Source organism: Tiliqua scincoides, chromosome 1 (assembly GCF_035046505.1).
Source record: "Tiliqua scincoides isolate rTilSci1 chromosome 1, rTilSci1.hap2, whole genome shotgun sequence".
Lineage (NCBI taxonomy): Eukaryota > Metazoa > Chordata > Lepidosauria > Squamata > Scincidae > Tiliqua > Tiliqua scincoides.
This window is the reverse complement of record NC_089821.1, coordinates 12,761,752-12,788,202: the sequence shown is the minus strand read 5'-3', so window position 1 is coordinate 12,788,202 and position 26,451 is coordinate 12,761,752. Positions and strand designations below refer to the sequence as shown.

The 26,451-nt window shown below is 47.0% G+C and overlaps 1 protein-coding gene across 1 annotated transcript; it reads left to right on the top strand.

Annotated features, from left to right (window-relative positions):
* The first annotated feature begins 405 nt into the window (after positions 1-405).
* Positions 406-26,451, top strand: BMF (Bcl2 modifying factor). The gene is made up of 4 exons (XM_066636327.1): positions 406-514; positions 11,863-12,193; positions 13,278-13,441; positions 24,711-26,451. Exons 2-4 carry the CDS (start codon positions 11,878-11,880, stop codon positions 24,810-24,812), a joined length of 582 nt encoding a protein of 193 aa, XP_066492424.1. The 5' UTR covers positions 406-514; positions 11,863-11,877; the 3' UTR covers positions 24,813-26,451.

Sequence of the window (26,451 nt, the reverse complement as noted above, 5' to 3'; positions counted from 1 at the left end):
ATGGCTCGGCAGGGGCCCTGCAAGACTCCGTGCTTGCCCCCCCAGCTACGCCACTGGTGCTCTCTGGCTGTGCACGGGGCGCTCGAGCAGCGCATGGCTCGGAAGGGAGGGGCCCAGCCAGACTCCGTGCTTGCCCCCCCAGCTACGCCACTGGTGCTCTCTGGCTGTGCATGGGGCGCTCGAGCAGCGCATGGCTCGGAAGGGAGGGGCCCTGCCAGACTCCGTGCTTGCCCCTCCGGCTACGCCACCGGGGCGCTCCGCTCGCTGGCTGCGCCTGGAGCGCTGCAGCAGCGCGGCTCGAGCAGCCACGTCGGTGACAGCCCCGCGCCTGCGGCTGCCCCATTGGCCGGCGGCCCGTTGCGTCAGCGGGGGCGCGGCTTCCATCAGCTGTTCGGTCCTGCCAGGAAGCAAGTGCATTCGGGACACGCTGCGGCGCGGGGCTGGCGGCGCCTGAGGTCGCGCCCGGGACTTCCCGGCCCCCTCGCCCGGGGGCTCGCCTCGGAGGCGGCAGCAGGTACTGTGGTCCTTCTCCTCCCGCCGCGCCTCTTCCCAGCCGGGGCCCACGTTGCCCGCGCGGCAGTAGGCTGCGAGCCTGGCCACGCTTACCTGGGAGTAAGTCCCACTGACTGCTGTGGGACTTACTTCTGAGTAGACACGCCTACACTGGGCTCTGCAATCCTGTATTCACTTACCTGGGAGTAAGCCCCGTTGACTCTGATGGGACTTACTTCTGAGTAGACACACTTAGGGTTGGGCTCTGAGGCTGCGATCCGATCCACACTTACCTGTGAGTAAACCCCATTGACTCTAGTGGGACTTACTTCTGAGTAGACACGCTTACGTTGGGCTGTCTTCAATCCTGTATTTACTTACCTGTGAGTAAGCCCCATTGACTCTAATGGGACTTACTTCTGAGTAGAAACACCTAGGATTGGTCTCTGAGTGCAATCCGATCCACACTTACTTGTGAGTAAGCCCCATTGACTCTAATGGGACTTACGTTTGAGTAGACATGCCTAGGCTGCAGTCCAATTCATACTTACCTGGGAGTAAGTCCCATTGACTCTAATGGGACTTATTTTGAGTAAACTTGGCTAGGATTAGGCTCTGAGGATGTAATTCTATCCACACTTACCTGGGAGTAAACCCCATTGACTATAATGTGGCTTACTTTTGAGTAGATAAGCATAGGATTGGGCTCTGAGGCTGCAATCCTAGCCACACTTGCCCGGGAGTAAACCCCATTGACTTTAATGGGACTTACTTTTGAGTAGATATGCACAGGAGTGGGCTCTTAATTGGATCTCCTTTACACTTTCATACAAGCTTGTGTTTAAAATCCGTCTTGGGACTTTGAGGTAAGGCAGGCTGTAGGTTTATAAGAATGAATTAATCCCCCTGGATGGCATCTCTGGAGTGATATTGATGCTCTCAACTCTGGGATCTCTGCATGTGGGAGTAAAGGAAATTCCCCTCCCCGCCCCAAGTCTGTTACAGTTTCTGCCTGCAATGAGGTGTGTGTGTGTTGGGGGGGGGTCTTCTGTTTCTGATCTCATATTTTCAGTTGCACCGTCTAGCATGTCAGATTATGGAATTATATGTATATAAATTCCCAAATGTTCGTCTGCATAGCCTTTACTTACAGCAGGGAAGTGGGATCTCATGGAGTCATCTATCCTAGCCCTTTGCCCACCTTTTACTTAACAAGAGAGAAAAAGATTCCAGAATGTCCTAATCAGTTAATTCATCTGAATTGTTTTCAGTGCCTTGAAAAGCATTTCACTGTTTTTTTTAGTGTAGTGGAGGAACTTCAGATATGGGTTGCCACCTTTTTTTGAAGCAGTGCTGCTGTGCTTCCAACAGCTGCTTGACAGACAAACTCAGTGGGACTTCACTTGTTGAATTTCTGCCTGTTCTGTGTCTGAAGAGTGCTGTCAGGTCACTCTTCTTCAGACAGTTATCCCACAGAAGCGGGCATTTATCGAAGGGTACAGTCCTGTGTATGTCTATTTAGAAGTAAGTCCTACTGTGTTCAGTGAGGCTTACTCCCAGGAAAGTGCTTATAGGAGTGCAGCCTAAGTGACCTAAGGACAGTTTTCTTCACTGTAAGCTCCTTGACATACCCCAAAGAATACATTTCAAAACATCATGCATACAGAATTCCTTTGCCTCTTAGGAGACTTTGCAAGTAGGTAGATTCTGTCCTCTTCCACGAAGCCAACATATATCAGGAACTTGCCAAAACCAGTGAGTTTAACCTGCTGATTTGCATGAGTTACTGATCACAGAGCGTTTTCTTGTAGTGGTTTGGTCACTACAAGTGGTGCCTGAGTGGTGCAGTTAACTACAGGATCAAATGACTTCATGCTGTGTGTCTACTGTATGCCATGAAAGGTCCTGCATCTGTGAAATCATCCTGATCAACTTTGATGTTCCCACTCCTGGTTGTGAAAAATTCCTTCGGTTCCTTATCCTGAAGTGGAGCCATTTCAGTGTCAATGTAGCTCTGGTACTTCAGAGAGAGAAGGGAAAGGAAGAGTTAAAGGAATTGTGCAGTCCTAAAATTAGTCTGGCTTACTTTGTTTTGGTTAGCTGGCATGCACGTGTGTTGAACTGCTCCAGTTCTGCTGCTCCACAGCGCAGTCAAGAGCCTGCAGTGGAGGTGGGATTCTTCTTTTTGTGCAGGAAAGCAGGAGGCGCATGGAAGAATGTGTGCATTGTGTGCCTTTCAACAGGTGTTTCCAAGTTGGGAGGGCTGAGGAACTATCCTCACCGTTAGTGAATTTTTATTTAGTTTATTTTTGTATTGAAGGCAGTTGCTGAATTGGTTTCCTTCTTTCAAAAGGATAGGATTATTATTTATTGGGCTTCTGCAGCTTGTTCAAGAAACCCAGAACTGCTCACGTGGGACCAGTGGCATAGCTAGAGGGGGTGCAAAGCACTAAGTTCTGCAGGTGCCTAAACTTGCCATGCAAGCAGCCCCCTCCACCTCCCCATGCCTCTGTTTTGCTCTCCCCCCCCCAATGGCTCTGAAGGGGAGGAGTTGCTTGCATGGCACATTCAGGCACCTGCAGAATGTAGTACTTTGCAATCCCTCTAGCTACTGCACTGCCTGGGAGTCTTCAGCATTCTTCCGTTCAGGTGCTGACCAGGCTGAGACCATTTGAGGATGGGCCCTGGGCCCTCAGATCTTTCTCCCAGGTGCTGATGCCATTCGTTCCTGTCCTTGGGCTGTCATAGTTTACACCTCATTGTCTCTCAAAAGATTGGTTAGTTTTTAGTTATGAAAATCTACTTTTTGTTGTATAAGGCAGTTGTGTTTTCCTTTTCTGGTTATTCAGCCATAGGTTTTGATAGAACATGGGTATTTCAGTGTGGTTTGTTTCATTGCGTTCTGTATTAAATTACACATCAAAAGATATATAACATGATGGTATTATTCAAAAATACCAAGATTACACAGTTTTGGCCAGCAGTGGTATCAACCCCCCCCCCCCCAAGTGCATCACCCGGTGTGGTCCACACACCCCTAGTGAAGCCGCTGCCCTTGAAATACTTGCAGTAAGGATTTCCCTCCCTTGGTTTGCAGTATGGATTTCCCATGTTCCTATGTGTGTGTCTGGCTTTCATCCAGTTCTGCCTCCAAGAATCTCTACCTAGGTTGTTGGTCTCACAGCCCTGTGAAGCAGGTGGGATGAAAGATATTGACTTCATAGCCAGGCAGGGATGCAATGTAAAGCTGCCTTCCCCACAACCCAACTTCAACCTCTCAACAAAGCTGCACAGCCCTGTGAACATTTAAACATGGAGATGTGCCACATGTGACCTCTTAGGTCTAAACCAACAGTTTCCAAAATTGGGACCGCTGCACACCAAAAAACCAGTTCCCTGCATGAACAGAGCTTACTGTTCCTTAGGGCAGCTTGATATCTTCGTTGCCGATCTCCCCTAAATCTCAGGCTGGCCAGCTGTGTTTGCCCAGAAATCCAGGGGTGACAGAATGTGGAGGTGACTGGCTGGCTGATGCAAGGTTTAGGGGCGATCAACGGCAAAGATATCAAGTTGCCCACAGAACGGTAAGCTCCATTCAGGCGGAGGAGGGGTTTAAATGGGTGCTGGATCTGGCCCATGGGCCAGGGTGTGGTGCCCACTGGTCTAAGCCAGCCCGGGGGCTATATCCGGCCCCCACAAGATTTTATCCAGCCCTGAGCCACTTAAAATATTTTAATTTAATTTAATTTAAATTCCTATTTTTTTTTTTTTGCTAACCTTTAACATTTTTACTCATTATATTATTTCTCAGTTTAAGCATGGCATTTTTTCTTTGTAATTGTCACATTTCTCTCTTGTTCTTGTAATCATATGCTGATTACCAAAAAAAAATCCAAGTAAAACTTATTTATCTGTTTAAAATCAATTTATAAAAGTTTTTTTTTTTGGCCTGCAAAAATATGTAAAATATATGATGTGGCCCTCATACTGAAAAGTTTGGAAACCCCCTGGTCTACATGAAGCCCACCAGTTGTACTGGTGCCAACAGGAACTTTTTTCCTTTATCAAAGAGAAGTTGCAGGGGTCCCTGATCCAGATGCCATGGCTCCAAAGGGTTAAGGCTGAAGTCCTGATCTGGATGAAGACCCCACCCCGCTATTTTTGAAAGAAGGCCATTAACAGTAGTGGATTTAATGTAGCATCTAAGCATCAGGGTGACCTCAAATGGATACTATGCAGTGCTGGGGACAGACTGAGAAGCATGTGTCCGCTAAGCCCTGCCTTGGCACCTGCTCAGCCCAGCCCCTCCCCCTGCTGGCCACATGTGGTACAGCATGTGTTAGTGCAGACCACTGCTTCACCTGGGCGGGCTCTTCCCCGTGAGCTGGCGTGCTGGCTGGGTTCTAAATCACAGGGAGAGAATCTCCCTAGATAACAGCGTTTGTCAGTGCAGACAAATGCTGTATGTGTGATCTTAGTGGGCATGCAGCATTCATGTGATTTTTGTCTGAAGAGAGCTCTAGTTTGCCCTTATTGAATGCATTTCTACAAACGTATTGTTGGAAATCACTATGAGTGTGTCAGAGTCCCTTGCTCTACAGCTGCAGCTATTTGTTGTCTAGTACAGCAGCACTGTATGGGGATTGGGGAATGCCTTTCTGGGCAATCATTATGATTGACCAATCAAAACATCAAGTGTAGAGCTTATCCTAAATGTTGGGGAGTGCTGCGCACGGCCTTGGTTGTGCATAGCTCTCCACTTGAAGGGGGTCCTGTAGTTCAGGACACTCCTTTCTCTGTTCTTTTCATTTATTATTATTATTATTTATGTTTCATAAATTTTATATCACCCTTCCTCCGAGGCAGTAGTGTAGCTAGAGGGGTGCAAAGTTTTGCTGATAACCTCACTGTGGCCTGCAAGTGGCCCCTCCCCTTCAGAGCCATTCTGGGTGGAGGGAGCAAAACAGAGGCAAATGTGGTGAGGCTACCTGTGAAACGTAGTGATTTGCACCCCCTCTAGCTATGCCACTGCTCCAAGGGTCTCAGGTCGGTGTACATGGTTCCTCATCTTATTTTGTTCTCCCAACAACCCTGTGAGGTAGCTGAGGCTGAGAAATAGCGACTGGCCCAAGACTGAGCATGAATTTGAACCTGAATGATCCAGGTCCAATATCAGAACCCTGACACCATCCATTCATCTTTTCACTTCTCTTACTGCTGTCCTTGCAGGTGGTGAGAAAGTGGACTAAAGTGCAGAGAGGGTGTGCCACATTTGGGGATGCTTTCTCACATTAAAAAAAAAAAAATCAGAACAGTGGGAAGGGAGTTCCTGGCCCGGCCCCCTCTTATTGTGGTATTTTCTACTTGCATGAAGACTTTATTCCCCCCCCCCAAAAGAGGGGAAACATTTTAAAAAATATAAAACACCTTCCTGCAGTTTTAAGTAGTACTAGTCTATTCTATCACTTTTATGATTTTAGGCATCTCATGTAGACCAGGCCCAAGACTGACCATCAGAGATCAGGAACACTGAGCCAGTAGTGTAACTAGAGGGGGTGCCACACACTAAGTTTTGCAGGCACCTGAATGTGCCATGCCAGAGGCTACTCCTCTTTGGAGCCAGGTGTTCACCTCTGTTTTGCTGGGAATGGCTCTGAAGGGGAAGGGCCCCTTGCACAGTTAGTTCAGGTACCTGCAAACTTTGCATGCCCTCTAGCTACACTGCTGCCTCAGCATTCTGCTCCTAGGCTGCACATTTCCCATACTTTTCTCCTTATAAAAATACTGAACAATTGTGTAAGTCTTCAGTTTTCAGAGTGCTTAAGAATGAGAATTATTACCATTTTGCAGACAAGGGGTTTGAGGCTAACAGTGAGCAGCTTGCCGCCTTCTAAGTTCATGGCAGAGGGGAGATCCAAGCCAGGAAGTCGGGACTTGTAACCTAGGGTACAATCCTAACCAGGTCTACTCAGAAGTAAGTCCTATTTTGTTCAATGGGGCTTACTCTCAGGAAAGTGTGGTTAGGATTGCAACCTGAGAGCCCAGTCCTATCCACACTTTCCTGGGAGTAAGCCCCACTGACTTTAATGAGACTTACTTCTGAGGAGAAATGCACTGGATTGGGCTGTTAGTCTCTTAACCATTATGCTACACCAGTTTATGCATCCAAGTCTCCCCTGTACAGCTGGCTGTCACTGGATTCAGGATTTTGTTTGTTTAGCAGAAGTGAAAGTAGCCAATCTGTCTGGACTCCAGATGCTCACTCCTTCCTTTTATCCCCCTCCTCTACCTCTTTAGCTTCTCCCACCCATTGCTTTGTTCTTAGCTTTTTCCATTGTCCTTTACTGACCTTTCACTTGAAAGTTGAGTTAAACCGTGTAGCCCAGAGCACCTCCCAAGAATGAAGTGCAAGTTACATTCTTGAGAACACTGTGTGTGTGTGTGTGTGTGTGTGTGTGTGTGTGTGTGTGTGTGTGAGAGAGAGAGAGAGAGAGAGAGAGAGAGTTATCCAGTCCTGAATGGCAAGAGAAGACTTAGCATGCACCATCATATCCCGGCCCACAAAATATTTGTGCCCACTCTTACCATTTTGGGCAATAGGAGGAATGTTTATGGAAATTCTGCTACCCACTATTTTGAGCCTTTTCTCTTCCTCTGCAAGTAGTGTAGGTGCAATAATCCTGGAACTGGGAACTTCCATAAGGCATAACAGGGTTATCTCTTGCTCTCCCCATATATGCTAGGACTCTGAGGACTCAATCCTATCCAACTTTCCAATTCTGATGCAACATGCCATCAGAGCACAGCTGCATTGTTTGGTGGGGGATGGTCACCGAGGGTTTCTCAAAGTAAGGGAACATCAGCACTGGAAAGTTGGATAGTCCCTAAGGCCACAATCCTCAAACGGTGATGTGCTGGTGCAATGTTCCTTGCACTGGCCCATTGCTGTCATAAAAGTACCGTAAAGCACTTCGTGCCACCAGGAGAGCAAGGAGGCCCACCCAAGCACCATCGGACCAGTGGACAGGCGCAGGGGACTGGGGGGCATGGGGAGGGCAGAGAGGAGGCATTTTGGGGTAGGGGAGGGTGGGTGAGCAGGAGCTGGGGCCAGGTTAGGGTTAGGCCATAAACATGTTTGCAGGCCCTACTGCCAGGCGAGCACTAGTGCTAGCCCAGCACTGGCCAGCGCTGGGCTAGCGCCAGACGACCGCTGAAGCTCTGAAGACGACCGCTGAATGGCAAGAGAAGACTTAGCATGCACCATCATATCCCGGCCCACAAAATATTTGTGCCCACTCTTACCATTTTGGGCAATAGGAGGAATGTTTATGGAAATTCTGCTACCCACTATTTTGAGCCTTTTCTCTTCCTCTGCAAGTAGTGTAGGTGCAATAATCCTGGAACTGGGAACTTCCATAAGGCATAACAGGGTTATCTCTTGCTCTCCCCATATATGCTAGGACTCTGAGGACTCAATCCTATCCAACTTTCCAATTCTGATGCAACATGCCATCAGAGCACAGCTGCATTGTTTGGTGGGGGATGGTCACCGAGGGTTTCTCAAAGTAAGGGAACATCAGCACTGGAAAGTTGGATAGTCCCTAAGGCCACAATCCTCAAACGGTGATGTGCTGGTGCAATGTTCCTTGCACTGGCCCATTGCTGTCATAAAAGTACCGTAAAGCACTTCGTGCCACCAGGAGAGCAAGGAGGCCCACCCAAGCACCATCGGACCAGTGGACAGGCGCAGGGGACTGGGGGGCATGGGGAGGGCAGAGAGGAGGCATTTTGGGGTAGGGGAGGGTGGGTGAGCAGGAGCTGGGGCCAGGTTAGGGTTAGGCCATAAACATGTTTGCAGGCCCTACTGCCAGGCGAGCACTAGTGCTAGCCCAGCACTGGCCAGCGCTGGGCTAGCGCCAGACGACCGCTGAAGCTCTGTTGCTCGGCGGTCACACGGACTGCCGAGCAGTGGAGAGGTAAGTGGAGGTGTGGGGGGAGGCGGGAAGGAGGCGTTCCGGGAAGGGGGGAGGTGGGGAGAGGGCAGGGAGGAGGCATTCCAGGGGGAGGGACGGAGGTGGGAATGTTGGAGCAAAGTCCCACCAGTTGCAGAGCCTCTATATCAATCTCATCGCCCGACACAGAGGCTCTTGTGGGGCCAGTTGCGGGGCTCTGCCAACCCAATTGTGGGGCTGCTCAGTTTATACCTAGGGGAAGGGGATGGAAAGTCCCCTTCTCCCGAGGAGCCGCAGGCGGCTGCCCGGATCACGCAGGATGAGGCGACAGCCATTTTGTGTGCCGCTGCAGCTCCAGGCAGCTCAGGATTGGGCTGTCAGAGTTTCTGGTAAATTGCTGCAGATCATACTTCAGTAACATAACCGCAGTAAAAAAACAAAAAAAAATGACCCAATGATTAAATTTCACTTCCTTGTTTGGGGTCTGTGGACATAGATGAGGTGTGTGTTCAGATTATGCTGGATATACAGTGTCCAGGGAGAGGCCTTTTGCTGGCTTTGAGGAACTACAAAATGAGGAACTCTACAAAACGTGCATGGCCTGTTGTAATCTCTGGCAGCGTCCCTGGCGAGCATCTCTGGCTTTGTATGTGTTTCGTGGGCCTGCTAGAAGGAGCTGACACATTTTTTTTCTTACAGCATTTGTTGTAATTCTCAGTTTTGGGAACGGGGGTGGGGTGGGGGGAATGGATCACCGCAACTTTCCAATTTGAACTGCGTACTTTGTATAAAGAAGGGAGAAGTGTTTGGATCTGGGGAAGGGGTCTTCGTATTTGACTTCTGTTGGCTTCAGCAACAAAGGGGGGTGCTGGGGTGGTGGTGGTGGTATAAATTTAAAGAGTCTTCTTACCACTTGGGGTGTTACTGTCACTGCTCCTGTCTCCTGTGGGTGCTATGAAACCCAACCTATGCTCAGCCCAGTCTGTGGAGGTCTTTAGATGTCATAAGAACCAACGCTTTGAACTGGACCTAAAAGCAAATAGGAAGCCAGCCTTGATAGAATAAGATGAGCAGCAATGTCACTGTAGTCCACGCCAGCTATAAATTATGCATCTGAGGGCGCAATCCTAACCCACGCTGGAGCAGGCAAGCCAGGAGGCTTGCGCTACATCCAACGCGGGATTGCAGCGAGCAGCGGTTCAGCCATGGGCAAGGGGAAGCTCTTCCCCTTACCTGTGGGTAAGGGCTGCATGCCCCTATGGGTCTCCTTGGACCTGCACCACCTCCGGAGGTGGCGCAAGTCCGAGGAGAGCTCACCCCGGGGACGGGGGTTGGAATCTGGCATAACTGCCAGGTCCCAGCCCCACCCCTGGCTCCCCGCGCGCCCGCCCCTGGGGGCCCGCCCTCCCCGCCCAGTAACGCCCCCTCCTGCCCCCTCCCCATGCCCCTCATGCCTACCTTTGCCGCTTATGTTGGCGCTCTTGCGCCGACACAAGCGGCGGCGCGGGAGCTGCTGCAGAGGCTTCTGCCTCCGTCTGCACTTCGGCACATCTGAATGCGCCAACGCAGCTCCCGCCTAAGGAGGCACAAACGTGCTTTACGGCAAGTGTGCGACCCTCCAGGGCCACCTATACCAGCATAAGTGCCAGTTAGGATTGCACCCTGAGTTTTGTGCCACCTGAAGATTCCTGACTTTCTTCACTGGTATCTTAGCATAAGTTAGGTTAGATAGAAGGGTCCCAAAGCACAGATGACAGTAGCAAAATCTGATGGCACAAATAACCAAGTTGCTGAGGGTCATTTTGGCATCAGTATGGCTCTTCACTAAAACTTTTTCTGCTTTCTTAAATATTTTCTGAGCAACTGTGTTCTTCAATGTGCTTTGCTATTTAGATCCTTTGTTCAGTAAAGTTTATCTCAGCATCTTGAGTGTGCATACAGAACTTGGACTTAGAACCATTATTGCTTCTCAGTAAATCTGGTTGGTAGGCTTGCTGGCTGCCCATTCTTTGTCTTGGTGTTGAAACAGCCCAACAGGATGTAGTGAGTTTCAAGGATAAAATTAATGGGAAATAAAAGCATCCACATGACTCGCAGAAATGGCAGTTTACCTCCTTTCATTCATTCTCTGTTTCTGAATGCGATTCCAAGTACTGTACATTTGTTTTAAGAAGTGCATTACATTGAAATCAATGAGACTTCCAATCCTGGTAGTTATAGCTGATACCAGGCAGTCAGTTGAATTTCAGAGAGCTTCAGACCTAAGTTGTGATCAGCCAGAGGTCCCATTACACAGGCACTCATGCTGTTATTTTACGTAGCCTAGAATTCAAACATTCCAGCTCAGAAGTCAAAGAAGAACACAGATTTGGATTCTTCTCCAACCATATAGCCATACCTACTTTCCAGCATCCCATCTTCCCACCTATTCAGAGCAAAGCACCATGCCTCTTCCACTGGGAGCCCACCCACCCCAGCAGGTCTTTACTTTGTATTTTCCGCTCTGTATTCAATGGCGGCTGAGCTAGGTACTACATGACCAACCTGAAATTGGCTTGTGGCCCACCTAGTGGGTCCTGGCCCACAGTTTGAGAAATGCTGTCCTGGTGGTTGTGACAGGTCCCAGTTGTGTTCTTCAAGTCATTCTTGACTTGAAGATTTAACTAATCTTTTCATGATCCTAGTGCCTTGGATCTAAAGAAATTTCTGCTCAAGAAACTCCAGAACTTCTTCAAGTGCGCAGAACTAGTCTTGTGGCTCTCTGGGTCCAACTCAAAACCTCCGTACTGCAGGGAGCTTGAAATCTAAGTGCTGGATAGGGCAGGTCTTTGTGAGTAAAGCATGCATATGGTTGTGGAAAACTACCAAAGGGTTTAGAGTCTAACAAATATGCCTCTTCATTTTTTTTTCTTGGACTTGCTTCATATGACTAATCAGTTTTAAGAACTTCAGCTTTGAATGCACTTTGCCTGCACACTTTCTTTAGAGCTCCCTGTTAAAGAATTTGGCCTTTGTCATTGACCTCTTAGGTTTTTCAAAACTGAACTCCCAGGCTGCTTTGTGAGGAAGTTGCAAAGAAAGCGATGTCATCATCATCATCATCATATTATTATTATTATTATTTATTAACAACAACAGTACCACTTTCAACAGAAAGTTCACAAAGTGGTTTACAAAGAAAATCAAATGGCTCCTTGTCCCAAAAGGTTTCACAATCTAAAAAGATGCGGAAGAACACCAGCAGACAGCCACTAGAAAAGACACTGTGGGGAGGAGGGCCAATAACTCTCCCCCCTGCTAAATAAAGAAGGAGCACCTGCTTGAAAAAGTGCCTCTTACCCAATTAGCAGGGCCCATATCATCTGTAGAGCCAGGTGTATGTAGCAGTTCGGTGATGTCTTGCCTGTTTTCTCAATAGTTCGTTGCAGGTGAAATGGATCCCCCTGACTACCTGGAGGATGACTTCTCTAACCTGGATGGGCTGGAGGATGATGTGTTCCACTCCGAAGACTGTGGACTTTCCAGTCAGCCTAGTGAGATAACCTTTCCTGGCCTTTTCACACAAAGCAAATCTTATAACTGCCTACTGGGGAGATTCCAGCTCTTCCCGCTGACACATTGCTGTGGTCCGGGCAGCAGGCAGGCCAAGCAGCAAGACAAGGCAACTCAGACACTCACCCCATCCTCTTCCAGCCAGGATGTCATGTTACCTTGTGGAGTTACCGAAGAACCCCAGAGACTCTTCTATGGTAAGGATGCCCACATGTGACTTTTTATTTGCCTGTGTACTGAAGATGCCATCCCTTTCATAGCACTTACAGGAGTGATGTTTGGGGTCAGCTAGGTGGGGCACTGGCAGAAAACCCATACCCATTAAAGGGCCCAACTAGCTTGACTGTCTTCTGCAAAAAGGGATCTGGACTGACCCTTAGTGCAAGCTGTGGTAATCCCCAATGCACTATCAGGTAATGGGAAGGTGCATTATGTAGGGCCATTGCAGAGCTTTGCCTTCAGGCCCCTAGCAACCTGGTGCTGAGTATTTATGATGCTCTTGAACATCTTCTGAAGAAAGGTAGATCCCTCTATTAATATTTTGCCCTCCTTGATTTGTATGATACAAGGATCTGAACTTGGAGGATATAGAAATCTACACGGTCAGTATAGCTCCAGGAATCATGACTGAAAACAGAAGGTTTTATCTTTTCAGAATCCTGAAAAAGTTACCTCTTCCTATTTAAAAGTTTCTGTCCCTCATGGAACTTCTAAATTATGCAGGTTCTCCACAAGGCTCAGAAGACTTTAGCACTAGTTGATGTCTTCCAGAGATAAGGAGGGATGTATCTACAGTATCTAATTGCAGTGTTGTACAGCACAATCCTGAGCAAGTTATTGTGAGATCAGGAATCAGCACTTATTCAGTTTGCATGATTTGTTCATTATGCATTATATATATGGTCCTCATCCTGATATCCTATATCTCACCCCACTTCCATCACACCGCTTGCATTTAGGACTGCAATGTTTAGTTATTTTTGTTAAATTGATGGGTGAAACGCCTTTGATTAAAATTGTTTAAATATTATTCTTGATTGAATGTTTAAAATCCGTTCAGCGTTTTTTAAATGGTTGGAAGTTAGCTCCAACCATCATACGTAATTCCAGTGAGATACTTCAGGGGTAAAAATTAATCAACATCACCGTGGATGTCCTCATTATGATACTTGGTAACATAGAGTCCAACTACATTTTCTTATTACAGTATTTATGGCTGAAAGACCATGCACTTGATGCTGAGAGGTTGTAAGTGCCTGATTCTTCTCTGATATTTGGCAGGGAGTGCTGGGTACCGTTTACATGTCAACCCAATTGGTTTCTCATTGAATCCACACCTCCAGGAGGAACCACGGGAAATTCCACAGGAACTGCGTACTGAAGTTCAGATTGCACAGAAGTTACGGTGCATAGCAGACCAGTTCCACAGGCTTCACCTACAGAGGGTAGGCAACTTTTGGGCAACGGAAGGGGGAGGAGTGAGGGTGGGGTAATTGGTGGGCTATGGTGCTTTGTGAACACCCAGATCAGCCACATAAACTGTGCACCTTTTTTGCAGCATGTAGACAATGCCTGTTTTAGTCTTAGCAATATTTAACTGCTTCAAAAAAACAACTTTCCGGCTTAAGCCATATTGACTCTTTGCTTGATATTCTTTTTTTTTAAATTAAACTTTTTAAAATTAAACTCTTTTTGGAAAAAAAAGATTGATAGCAGACATAGGAAGGGAGAATCAGATTAGGATTGACACATTGGGGAAGGGGTTTTGTCTTTCCCAATCAAAATATTCCCTCTGTCAGCTACTTTTTGACCCATGGAGAAAGCGTGTAGGTATCTGTGAGGCAAAAAGCAACTGGAGCCATTTTAATTGAGAAAGTGATAGGTGGGGGAGGAGTTACAGCCCAGTCCTAAAGCTGGCGGCTCTGCCAGGTGCAGTGGCATCAAAATGGTTACTGCTGCATCCAGTGGCACCGCCAAGGCTGCCAGAGGTCTCCTTGGGGGAAAACCTTTTCCCCTTGGGGAAAAGCCCCAAGCACCACAGTGGAACTTTCAAGTCGACTATTTTGCCAGCTATTTTGAGGGACTCCCAGTTGAGCCTTCTGGCCTAATATGGAGTTCAGGATCCCATCCCAGTTCCTCTCCCCACCCCATTCCACCCACTCCCCGCCTCCCCCACCCCAATGCTACTTACCACCAGCCGGTGCTGCTGGAGTGCTGGCCGGCCTTCCAAGTGGCACTGAGGTTCAGCTCCAACTGGTGCTGGCATAGCGCTGACAGTCCCTCCGGATGCTGCAGACATTGGACTCACGTCATGTTCGCGACACCCAGCACCAGCATTGGAACTCAGCGCCAGCGCTGCTACTGTTTAGGATTGGGCCCTAATTCCCTCTTCCCCCAGTGCAGTGCTCTGTTGTGCCATATTGACATTATCACAAAATGGTTCTGGTTCCAGCCCTTGAGTTGGAGGTAACGGATGTCAAGCTTTTTGTTTAAACTTTTTTTGTGAAGAAAAAGCACTGGTAAAACCACCAGGTGTCAGGAGTTTCACCTCTGGCTTTTCTGCCATCATAAAATAAGTCATAAGCCTAAGAAACAAAAACCTGAAGGTTCTGAGCTTCTTTTTTGCCTCCTGAGAGGAGGTAAGGTCCCCTCTGGACATGGGGCATTCCCCTGCCTCTGCTGTGCATGTCTCTTCCCCTGTTTTGTGTATGCTATCCTCACTGGTGCTTTGATGGGTCTTTCCTCAGCCCTACGTGGAAAATTCTCCAACAGAATTCTCAGTGTTGCAACAAAGCTAAAATTCCCAGGATTCTTTGGGGGAGAGCCAGGACTGTTAAAACCAGTTTGTTTTAATGTACCCAAAATGATCCTATCTGGGCTTGGGCAGGTTTCCATTCCAGCTGAGAAGAATTACATGCTGGAGCTTATCATTGTTGTGGGTTCTGCTTCTCTTCTAAGATGAGTGCATAAGGCGAGAGCTCTGGTCAGGGGCCAGTGAGTTCTGCAACTAAGCATCCCAAACTTTTAAAAAAGGAAACCAAAGCTTGATGATGAGGACATGTTTATGTAAGATAAGAAACCTATTCAAACTGCTTAATGCACGTAAATCAAGGTGTGGAGATTGCATTGCCTTTGTTGTGTACATTTCCAATTGGAGCGGTAGCACCCTGCAAGTTCAGGTAGTTGCTGTGGGCTTGAGGGTAAAAGGGGGATTGGAGCTGGACAGTGGCTGCAGAATTCTAGAATTAAGCATCCTGCAGCCATAGCTGTTTCCTGGAGGAATTCTGGGATAGCACCAGAAGCGTAGCCAAAGGAGGGGGCGGCATGGTAAATATTGCAGGCGCCACAAAGCACTGTGTAAGCGGCCCCTCCCCCTCCTTGTCGGAGCCATTTGGGGCAGCAGTGGCAACGTTGCCATCACTGCCCCGAATGGCTCCATCAGCAACGGGGAGGGGCGGTTTACATGGCGCACTGCATCTATTGCTGTACGCGCTGCACCCCACCCCACTATGCTTCTGGGTAGCACTCACATTCTGTTCAAGTATGGATCACCATCAACATAGAATGTGCGTCTGCAGTAGCTCTTCCAAGTGTCAAGCATTCAGGCTATAATGGTCATCTTGTGCCAGACCATGTTTTGTCTCTCTCACTCTCAGGGTGTACAATTCTAGAGAAGGACGCTATTTAACAAAGCGTGGAGTGCCGCCATTTAGATTCTGTCATCAGAGACCCAGTTTGCTAGAGGCTACGTGACAGAAAGATTAACCAGAGCACTTAAAACCCACTGCTTGCAGGCTGGTGAAACTGGAGTTCACTGCTTTCTGAGTGTGTGAAGTAGCCACCTGATTGGTGGACAAAGTTTTGATTTTTTTTTTTAAAAAACACATTTTCTTCCTTAGATTTCACATTTTTCTCCTAGATCAGCAATTTTAACCTTTTTCATCTCACAGCACACTGACAAGGCACACCATCAGGTTTTTGACAATTGACAAGGCACACCATGCTGCCAGTGGGGGGCTCACATCCCCCATAGGCCCTACTAATAAATGAGCTGCCCCCATATTCCTGTAGCACACCTGTGGACCGCTCACGGCACACCAATGTGCCATGGCACAGTGGCTGAAAATGGCTGTTGTAGATTGTCCTCCTTCAATATCTGTCCTTAAAGCCCATCCTGATGTAGCTCACTTTACCTAGTGTAGCAAAGGTTAATAGAACTGTTTTGTTTTGGTTTTTTGGTGGGTTTTTTTTAAAAAAAAAAATACTGTCAAGAGTCCTGAAGGCAAGCTGTAGAACTGGTTGTAATCCTACCCTTTCCATCTGGGGAGTGTAGCTATCCGATGTCTTTGTCTGGGAACTGTGTCCAAGAATGCCCCAGGAAAAGAAAAAAGCTGCAAACCCCCCCCCCCCCAAAAAAAGAAATGTGGCCCATCCCCTCCCTTTTTACTTGGGCAAGACGTGTGTGTGTTGCCGTGGCTCCAGGAGCCCCTGAGGAATGATTGCCGAGCAAAAGTAGTGTGAGGAGAGCCTCTCAGAGGCAGGCAGCAGAATCGGGTGTCAGCCAAACATGTGGGAGAGTTAGTAAACAAAAGCATCCCTCTTTACTACGAGCTTCTGCAGCCAAGAGAGGAGGAGCCCTTCCTTTCTCAGCTGAAATAATAGTGTCGTGATGTAAAGGGGAGAGAGAGCGCGAGTGAGCATGTCCTCGTTGACCATTTTCTTTTTTTCAAAAGAAAGGGAAGCAAATCCTTCAACCAGTGGCGTAGCTAGAGGGGTGCAAAGCTCTAAGTTTTGCAGGGAGCTTCACCACGACATGCAAGCGAACCCTCCCCTCTTCCCCTTCAGAGCCATTCCGGGTGATGGGAGCAAAATGGAGGAAAATGCCTCTGTTTTGCTCCCACCATCCAGAATGGCTCCGAAGGGGAGGAAGAGGGGCCGCGGTGAGGCTCCCTGCAAAACTTAGAGCTTTGCACCCCCTCTAGCTACAGCACTGCTTTCAACACAGGTGGGGAAATAACCGAACCAGTGGATTTCCACTGCGCAGCATCTGAATAAAATATAGGCATATAGGTTATGGGATTCTCTGCTGGTAGAGACAAACTTCATGCTTATGTGGAGCTCTGTTTGAGATCATTGAAGGTTTTCTTCATGGTTACGCTTATGCTAATAACTTCTTTTCTCTTCCTGCCTCACTCTTTGGCCAGTGTTCTCCTCTGTTGGCAAAGATAACAGAGTCCTGTCCAATCATTTTTCTTTTTGTGAGTCTTTCTGGGGCCAGGACACGACAGCTTGGCCATGTGATTGTCTCGAACAGGCTTGATGTGTTCAGGTTGTACTCAGTGGAGTTCAGATGAATATCAGGAAACAACTTCCAGTTGCCTCTCTTTCATAGGATATTAAAATACATTCATCCATCTCTTTGATCATCAAAAAATTGTTGATAGCATTTTGAGGATCACGGTTTATATTTAGAGGACTTTTATGCCCAGGGGCCTTGTCTGTCAACCAATGGCAAGAACAGTTACTGCATCCTGTGGATGTAGAACTCGGCAAGACCCATAGGTGTGTAAGTATTGTCATGGTCCTATGTGTGCTTAGAAGGAAGTCCTACTAAATTCATTTGGGCTTTAATCCCAAGTAAGGACATGCTGGATTGCAGCCAGTGGGTGAGATTCTATCAAATGTCTATCTTTACTTTAGCATTTTCCAACTGCCTAACCATGGCAGCTTAAACCTATAGTGTTTTGAGAACAGCCAACAACCAAACAGTAGTCAACAGTTGCCCCTTCACTCTGCTGTGGCTAGCATCTCATTTTACAGGCAGGGAGTCTATAAGAATTGAAGGCCTTTTTTACTCTCTGTGCGTAACTGTCAATAAAATCCAGGAGACTTGACTCCAGTCCCCTGCTCTGGCCTCTAGATCTTGCTGAGATAATGCTTTAGGGCTTGAGGGACATTTGTGTTTAAAATGAGCTGTAATTGAGAGCTGTATATATTGACCAATAAAAGTTTATGGTGGTGAGGCAAGAAGCGGAGAAACACAAACTGTTAAATTCCTGCCTGCTTCTGCAGAAGCTACACCAGGGGAGGCAAACATGCCCTAGTACTTTCCTAAGCACCCTTATCAATATCACCAAGTGGAATAAGGTGAGGATTGCCGTCTTTTTAAAGGGGGTGGTGGTGGTGTGATGATTTCCTCACCCTCTGCTGCAGTGTCTTTGCAGAACGCAGCTTGCCTTGAAGACAGTCCCCTTTTAAAGGCTACTTTTATTAACTGTGATTAGCTTGTGTGATGCAGCGCAACCCTGAGCGATGACAAGGTGCCTCCCTGGCAGCACAATGAAAAGCTACTGGAGCCAAGAATTGTGCCTCTTCTGGCTTCTCAGAAGAGAGGTTTGCGGGGGGGGGGAGAGTGGGGGGTTAGGAAGAAAAACATTCACGACTCTCTTAGTGTGCGTGCATGCGAGAGAGAGAGAGAGAGAGAGAGAGAGAGAGAGAGAGAGAGAGAGAGAGTTTGTGTACAAGAGAAGTTGTGCCGTATTTGCTCTGTGGCCAGCCTTGTTTAAATCGCTTTCTATATTTAGTCTCTGAGTCATCAGAACTGCTGACAAGAGGCTGAATTAACCCAAGACTTCAGTGCTGCACCTGACTGTTGGCCTTTGTGTGTTTCCAACTGAGTGGGAGTGTGGCTCTCTCTGCAGATTGTCTGGCTAGCCAGCAGGGCTGAACATGTTGCTTCTATCTTAATAGGCTGTCAGCAGATGTAATCTCTGGGGCCGTCCCCGAGTGGTGTCAATTTGTTTGTTAAATTGTGCAGATTGCACATTTTGACAATGAGTGACTTGCATCCCTGGCAGAGTGTAGTCAATAAAACAACTAAAATGGTGCCCAGTGATTAAGTTTGTGGCATGTTTGATTTCACGATATTCACACCAAATCAGCAACATAGCTATGGGGGGGTGCACATGGTAAATATTGCAGGCACTGCAACATACTGTGTGAGTAGCCCCTCCCACTCGCCACTGGAGCCATTCAGGGCAGCGACAGCAACTGCACTGCCCCCTCTGTAGCTATGCTGTTGGGGCTGTAAGGAGGCAAGGACAGCTGCCAGAGGATGTTGATCTCCACCAGCATTCCCATGTTTTGATTGAAACAAGTCATTGACACCCTTGTTGATCCCCAGTGTTGGGAGTCAAGGGCAGAGGCATCAGTTGGGCTGTGAACATAAAAGTGAGCACACTTCTCCTCCCCCCAAAAGCTTTTTGCTTTGGCACCTTAAAGGGTAAGTTGGGCCAATGAAATACTGTTCCCTTTACATGCCCTTTATCTGAGGACAAGAGTGAACTTGCCTACAGTATGGCTGGAGAAACCTGTGTACTCGACAGGTCACCTAAGTTGAAGAAGGTACATACTGTAACTTGCAAGCCTAGGAATGAGGTGGCCTGCAGTTGCCCTTTCTGGCTTGAAAATCAACTGCCGTGGTGGAGTTTTTGTGCTACCACTTCCTGTAGATGCCTCCAAAGGGAGGTGCCGGGTGACTGTTGATATTTATTTTGAGTTACAATTAGGAATTACTCACCTGCCAAGGCTTCCTCCCAGCACAGAGAATAGCTTGGTGGTTTATTCTTCCCCCATAACATTTTGTTCCAAGTCTCTTGGCGAGTTTCCTTCTCACAAACTCTGTAGTAGCCATTCCTTCACTTTTCCGGCTAAGGTCAGTGGTGTAGCTACATGGGGTGGCAGAATGGTAAGTACTGCGGGCCCCGCAATGTGCTGTGTAAGCGGCCCCCTCCCACCCGCTGTCGGAGCCATTCTGAGCAGTGTGTTGCCATCACTGCCCAGAATGACTCTGACAGTGAGTGGGAGGGGGCCGCTTACACAGCACATTGCGGCACCTGTAGTACTTACTACACACATACCTTGTAGCTGTGCTACTGTCTAGGATCTTTCCCTTTTCCCTCTTTGGTTGCTGCTTTGTTGTCTCTGCTGCATGGTTCTGAAATTCTTAGTGGTGTGTTTTTCCTAAAATAACTGTCTCCTAACCAGGCATCGAGTAGCAAACTGTGTGGTGCAAACAGGGGCAGTAACCTTTTTCACTTTCATGAGCTTAATTTTTTTTCCCTGCATTTCACAGTATCAGAAGACTCTTTCCCCTCCCCTTTTGCAAGTTTGATTCTAAGAATAAAAGCAGGAGAACCATCAGCAGAGTGGAAAATTTTTTTTCTCTGTGCAGTCGAAGTGATATTATTTGTAGTTCCCTGCTCATTATTTTTAACGGTAAGGAGGAGGATATATGTGAAGTTGTGCTTGTTGTTGTCCAGATCTGTAAAGGTCATTTGTGTAGCTTCTTCCTTCTGCTTCCCTCTCTGCCCCACCCCTGCCCACTGCCCACCTACTTCCCTCTGCAACTGGAACATTGTCCTGACCTCTGATGCCCTGGGGAGTGTGAGTGATTTCCTTGTTTTACCTAATGTCTAATCTCTTCAGTGGCAGCACAGTTTGCCTCCAGCCACCTGGCAGGCAAAACAACTTTTTTTTCAAGTGGCCTGGCTTCTGGCTGCTGTGTTGCATTCATAGTCTAGTTTTTGGTTTGTTTTACGTTGTTGGACTCCCCTCGATTTCCTTCCCCAGCCTTCAGAGTTCCATATTATGCTGGTGGAATTGCAGCTTCAGGGCCAGCCCCGACTCCCAAGAAGTTCAGCTGCGATCTGGCTGTAAATTTTGCTGAGTCTTACACCTGGTTGTTGAGCAGCAAATGAATTAAAGCTGTGAATTAAAAGTTTGCTCTGTGATGGAATTGCTCGGTCACTTGACATACCTGCCCCAGATGTCCCAGTTAGTGACTATGTAATGAAATGAAACAGATTGTAAAAAATATTTAGAAAAGTGACTTCTATACAAGACAGCCTTGCCACCTTTAAGTTTTTCAGCTACTCTTTTCTTATCGTAAAAAAAAAAAAATGTAAATATCCTGGAAAACGGTTGAGCACAAAAGACTCAGTTGAATTCCAGAACGTGGATTACTAGGTAATCTCCACAGCTGCTAGTGTTACCATGTTTCAAAAAGAAACAGTTTTTGAGATTTTTTTTTTAATTTTAAGAGCTGTGGTACAGGACAAAATTCAACAGGTGCTGATATTTTTTCTTAATGCCCAAACAGTCATGGAAGAAACTGAACCTGTGATGCTTCTGTCTTCCTTGGAGACCTTACAAGTGCTGAAGTTCTTTTCTTTTTAAGAATATGGTCACCTCCCTGTAATTGTCATCTGATCAATATACAGGTGTTGCGCCTCTTAATGACAGAGATATGGTCTCCCATCCCTTGTTATGTGATTAGGTTGTTAAGTGAACATCAGCCCAACCTAGTGCCTTTGTTGTGTAAACAGATACTCTCTGCCTGATACTAACTGGTTGCACAGGCTACTGGAGGTCAGTTGCTTCTTCTTTGCATTAAGAGCCTCTTTGTTGTGTAAATAGACACTTGCTGCAGGCTATGGAAGACCTGATTGCATCAGGAAGAGCCTCTTTGTTCTGTTTTGACTGTTGTATATGCGGTCTGTCATTAAGCAGAAGGTTGTTAAGTGGCGCACGCGTCTATGGAGATGTGTTGAAAGTGCTGTGTGACCTGAGTGAAAATGATGCTTACACATGAAGTGGTTAAAAATGTAAAAGTCCTGCTGTCGCTAGCAAAAACAGGACACTTACTGCCCTCGGAAGGGCAAACCCTTGGGGCAAACTCCTGTCCCCTTTTGGCTGACAAGTGGTGTTTGGGACAGATGCAGACACAGGAAGTCAGCTGAAGGATCATTGGCAGCCCTGGGGGAGGGACTAGCATAGCATCTGCCTCGATGAAAGCCCTGAATTGCGGGGGCAATCTTGTCACCAATCCAACCAAATTGAAACTCAGTGGTGTGTTTTCACACAGGATAGTTGCACATTTGGTCTGGACCTTGGTGGTGCAAAGTGAGGCGAGACAGGCCACAGCTTTAGACTGTGCAGCTTGCTTTTTGCAGAGAGACTCGTGGAAATGTTGTGCAATGTAGAGTTGGTTTGTTTCTCCTGTTGCATATTACTCTTTGAATCTAAAAAGAGGTCAGATGACTTCTCTTAATGGGCACAATAATTCTGGCTTAACAAAGGAGTTCTGCAAACACTCGAAGCAGCAGCTTTAAGGAACCAGCAAGTCACCAGACATTCAGGAGAGCAGATCAGGCACTTTTGAAAGCTAATTTTCAGTGTGTTCACAGGCCAAACCACACATTTCATCAATCATGTCATTGGCTCTGGTGTCCTTTGGTTTTTTTAGACCCCAAATAGCAGCCACCTGGGGGGAGCCTGATTTTCATCTTGGAAGGAACCTCAGCAGGGGGTGGAGGAATGGTTAAAGTCATCCTTCCCCATGCTGCAGTCCCCGTCTGGATGAAGCCCCCTCACAGTTGCTGTGTATGGGAGAGAAGAAGAACCCTAAGCACACTGTGACCCCTTAGTTACTCGAGGTAATATAGATTCTGAGCCCAGGCTGCACATTCTATGTCCCTAATTTTTCAGAAAGGTGTGATAATGACCAAGTACAGGGGTGCTCACACTTTTTTGGCTCGAGAGCTACTTTGAAACCCAGCAAGGCCCGGAGGTCTACCAGAGTTTTTTTTACAATGTTCGCGCCATCATAACATATAACATTTATGTGTACAATGTATGTTGGTGTACCTTGAGCCCCACTGAGTATAACAGGACTTACTCCTGAGTAGACATGCCTAGGATTAGGCTGTGAGGCTGCAATCCTAGCCACACTTACCTGGGAGTAAGCTCCATTGAGTACAATGGGCCTTACTCCTGGCGTTTCCTCCCAGAGGCACCTGAAAGGGGGGGGGTCGGCACTCCGTGATCTACTCATTTTGCCTCGCGATCTACCGGTAGATCACGATCCACCTATTGAGCACCCCTGACCAAGTATATAAAGGCTTAACCAGAAACCACACCAATGCTATTTATCTGTTTTTATCTTCTGTATAAGTATGCCCCATATACTTATACAAAGTATGCCCTTATGGCACTTTTGCAGCACCTACAGGCCTGTTGGGTTTGTGCCCTTAGGCAATCTGTGCTGTACACAGCTGATTTCGGCTGCAAATGTAGAGGGCTTTTTTCTTCCGGAGCTCAGTCTTGGACAGAAAATGGTTTATTAGATTGGAAGAGGTTGAGTGCATCTCCAGATCTGGCCTGACTGTAGAAGTTATAATCCAAGCAATTATTTGGGGTACGAATGAAGCAGCAAACAGTTGCATGTAGTCCGCTTTCTGATCCCTTGCAACATCACCTGAGAGACTGGGGGCACTACTTTAAGAGTACCCAACAGGAATGCACAGTCATGTGCATTCATGTCATGTGGTGTAGCAGCTGCTTCAGCTTTCGTCATGTCTTGGGGCAGCCCTGGTGACCATAAACCAGCCTTCTGTTCCTGGCCAGTTAAGAATGTTGGGGACAGAGAGAATAGGCCATTGTTAACAGACAGGGCGTTATGGATGAGAACAGGCAGTCTGATTAGCTGAGAGAACCAGGCCAGCTGATGGGGGAGAGAAACACTCCAGTTGCCAGATGCCCTTTTGTTTCAAGGAGTTGCCCCTTATTCTGGACCATCACAACACTCTGGAACACGAGCAGGCAGCTCAGAAAGGCAGAGCTACACAGAACAATGGTCAGAGCTCCCCAGTGTCCCTGGTTTTTGTAATCCTGATCTGGCTCCCGGAGTCATGCAACTTTTAAAGGAGAGATTGTGGTCTCTGACAGCCAGGAGCGAACTGTGCTCCGATCCAAAGGTAGCGTCACAGAGCCTAATCCTCCCCACCCCCAGCCAAGCGTCTAAATTCACTGCTTGATAATGGGACCTGAAATAACCCCTGGGTTCTCCCCCCCCCCTTATTTTGTTTTCAAGTGTGTTCTTGCTTGAGGTTTAATTGGCTCCAGTCAGTAGGAAAGGGCTCCAAGACTGATTATTTATGGCTTACTGTCAAAAGGAGCTATAAAAAAGGGCAGTATTATCTTGGAGATGCTGGGAAGCAAAGCATGGTGGAGGGAGGGAGGGCGTGTGGGGAGAGAAGAGTGTGTGCATAGGAGTGTGTTTTCTTGTACTGGATAGAATCAGTTTTGCTGTCTCAGCAGTGTGGTTTAAATTGAAGATTAACCCTTTGACCTTCACGGTGTCAAATCACTTACAGATGGATCACCAGCTTCACGTCTCTTCCCTTCCCCCTCCATCCCTCTCTCCTATGTTTGGGGGAGAGCGGAGCAGTCTCTCTCTCTCTCTCTTTTTAAAGGAAAGAAATTGTTTGTTCTTGCAGCTGGAGCTCTGAGTGGCTCAGAAGCCAATCTGATTAAAAACAGCACTTGGCTAAACTCTGCACAATCCTGCAAAAAGAAGAGAAAAAAATCTTAATCCTTTTGTACGCAATACATAAAGGGTCTGCTCTTTTCTTTTATAATGTTGAAGCTACATTTATTCCTGGAGAACTTACTTCTCTCTCTCTCTCTCTCTCTCTCTCTCTCTGTTTTAAACCTCTCCCTCTTCCCCCCCCTTTAAATGTGTTGTGTGGATGGGATTAAAATGTCTGTTCTTGAAGATGTAATTTAGTTTCTATTGGAATCGGAGAGGCTCCTGTGTTGCAATTTTAAAATTTATGTGAGTAATCCTGTTTAAACCATTTTCCCTTTTTACAGCACCAGCAAAACAGAAATCACGTCTGGTGGCAGGTTCTCCTCTTCCTCCATCATGTGGCCTTGGCCATGGAGGCAAACAGACACCGTGCTGGCCGGAGGTGAGACTTGCCCTGCCTTTTCCAGGTTGCATCCGGGCTGCTGGGAGCACAGAACCAATCCAGGGTGGAGATGAGATGAGCATGTCACTAGATGGACGTGAGGCTCCTGGGAAACTGAGGACATGTGTACAAAAGACTTGTTTAAAAAAGACTTTGTTTCTTTCTTTGGGCTTCCTCTGTTCTGTGGTGGGGAGCTTTGGTCAAACACTGTTGACAAAAAATCCTCCAATACGTGTGTGGCTTGCAGTCATTGTGTAAGTGTGAGCAAGTCAGTGGGATGGAAGAAGGAAGCTTTGGTCTCCACTGACGATGAGCCTGCAGCATTGTGCAATGTGGACTACCATTTGTACTAGGGCTGATGAGTCAAAATGAACTCTGGGTAATTTCCAAATGAGATGTGCTTGACTCCCCTATGGGAAAACTTTGAAGAAAATCTGTTCAGGAAAAAAAAAAAACTATGATTAAAGAGCAGATATTTACAGTTGGCAAGGCAGTACAGAATCTCTGTACTGGAGACACCAGTGCAGAAATTTAGGCAAGGTCTCTTGGCTAGAGATGTAACATTTCTGAAGACTTGAAACCATTGAAAAACTGAGGGGAGGGCTGGGAGGTATTTTTCCTTGGAGGGGAAAAACAGAAATTGGGAAAAATTAAAATGTATGCAATATATACTTCTCAAATGGAAATTTACGTCATCATATGTAACAAAGCAGATGAAATTGAACTGTTTGATGTGTTATTATGGAATTTGAATATGCCTTAATTTTGTTCATGCAATTACAAATTGCATCAATGGGAGAAACAGAGCTGCCAGCTTCTGCCCCAGAAGGTACCCAAGGTTGCAGGCCTATGCACATTTACCTGTGCATAGGTAAGTTTGCATTACCTATGGAGAGAGCTCCATAGATCATAATGGCATATGATTCCACTGCCAGGCTATCTGACTTGTTGCCAGCTGGGGGGAAATAGGAATAAAATAAAAGTTTTTTGTAATGGAATATAGAAACCATCAATACTGTAGTAAACAAAAGTTTATTTTTAAAAGTGATCCAGAGTCAAAGAACCTTGCAAATAGTTTTCATATCCCCAAGGCAACTTTGAGTCATGAGAGACTGAGTTGTGCAAAAGTCTTGGCCAGGGGTCTCTAAACTTTTTGGCCAGAGGGCTGTATCAAATATCTGGCGTGGTGTGGAGGGCCGGAAAAAAAATTTAAATATAAAATGTAAATATATAAATTAGAGATTGAACTTAGGTGAGTGAATAAATGAATGAATGGGCTCATTCATTCAACCTGTCTGGCCTTCAGAACACCCTCCAGACACTATCAGAGCACAGTTCTGATCATGTTCAGTTGGGTGGACCAGAGACTTTCAGGGGGCAAGAGGTTGGCTGTGGGCCAGAAAGAGGCTTGCTGCGGGCCGCATCTGGCCCCAGGCTAGGGTTTGGAGAACCCTGGTCTTGACCACCAGCCTGTAGCAGCCAGACTCTTAGCAGATTGAATTCCTGCACCAAATACCTGCAAGTGTTCTACGTTTGAAAATCTGTCAGCAAGGCCTCAGAGTGTTGTTACTTGGTAATCTTAACCAATGCAACAGCAAAATCAAATTACTGTCTTTGTATCCAAGTTTTGAGGCAAGATGAAT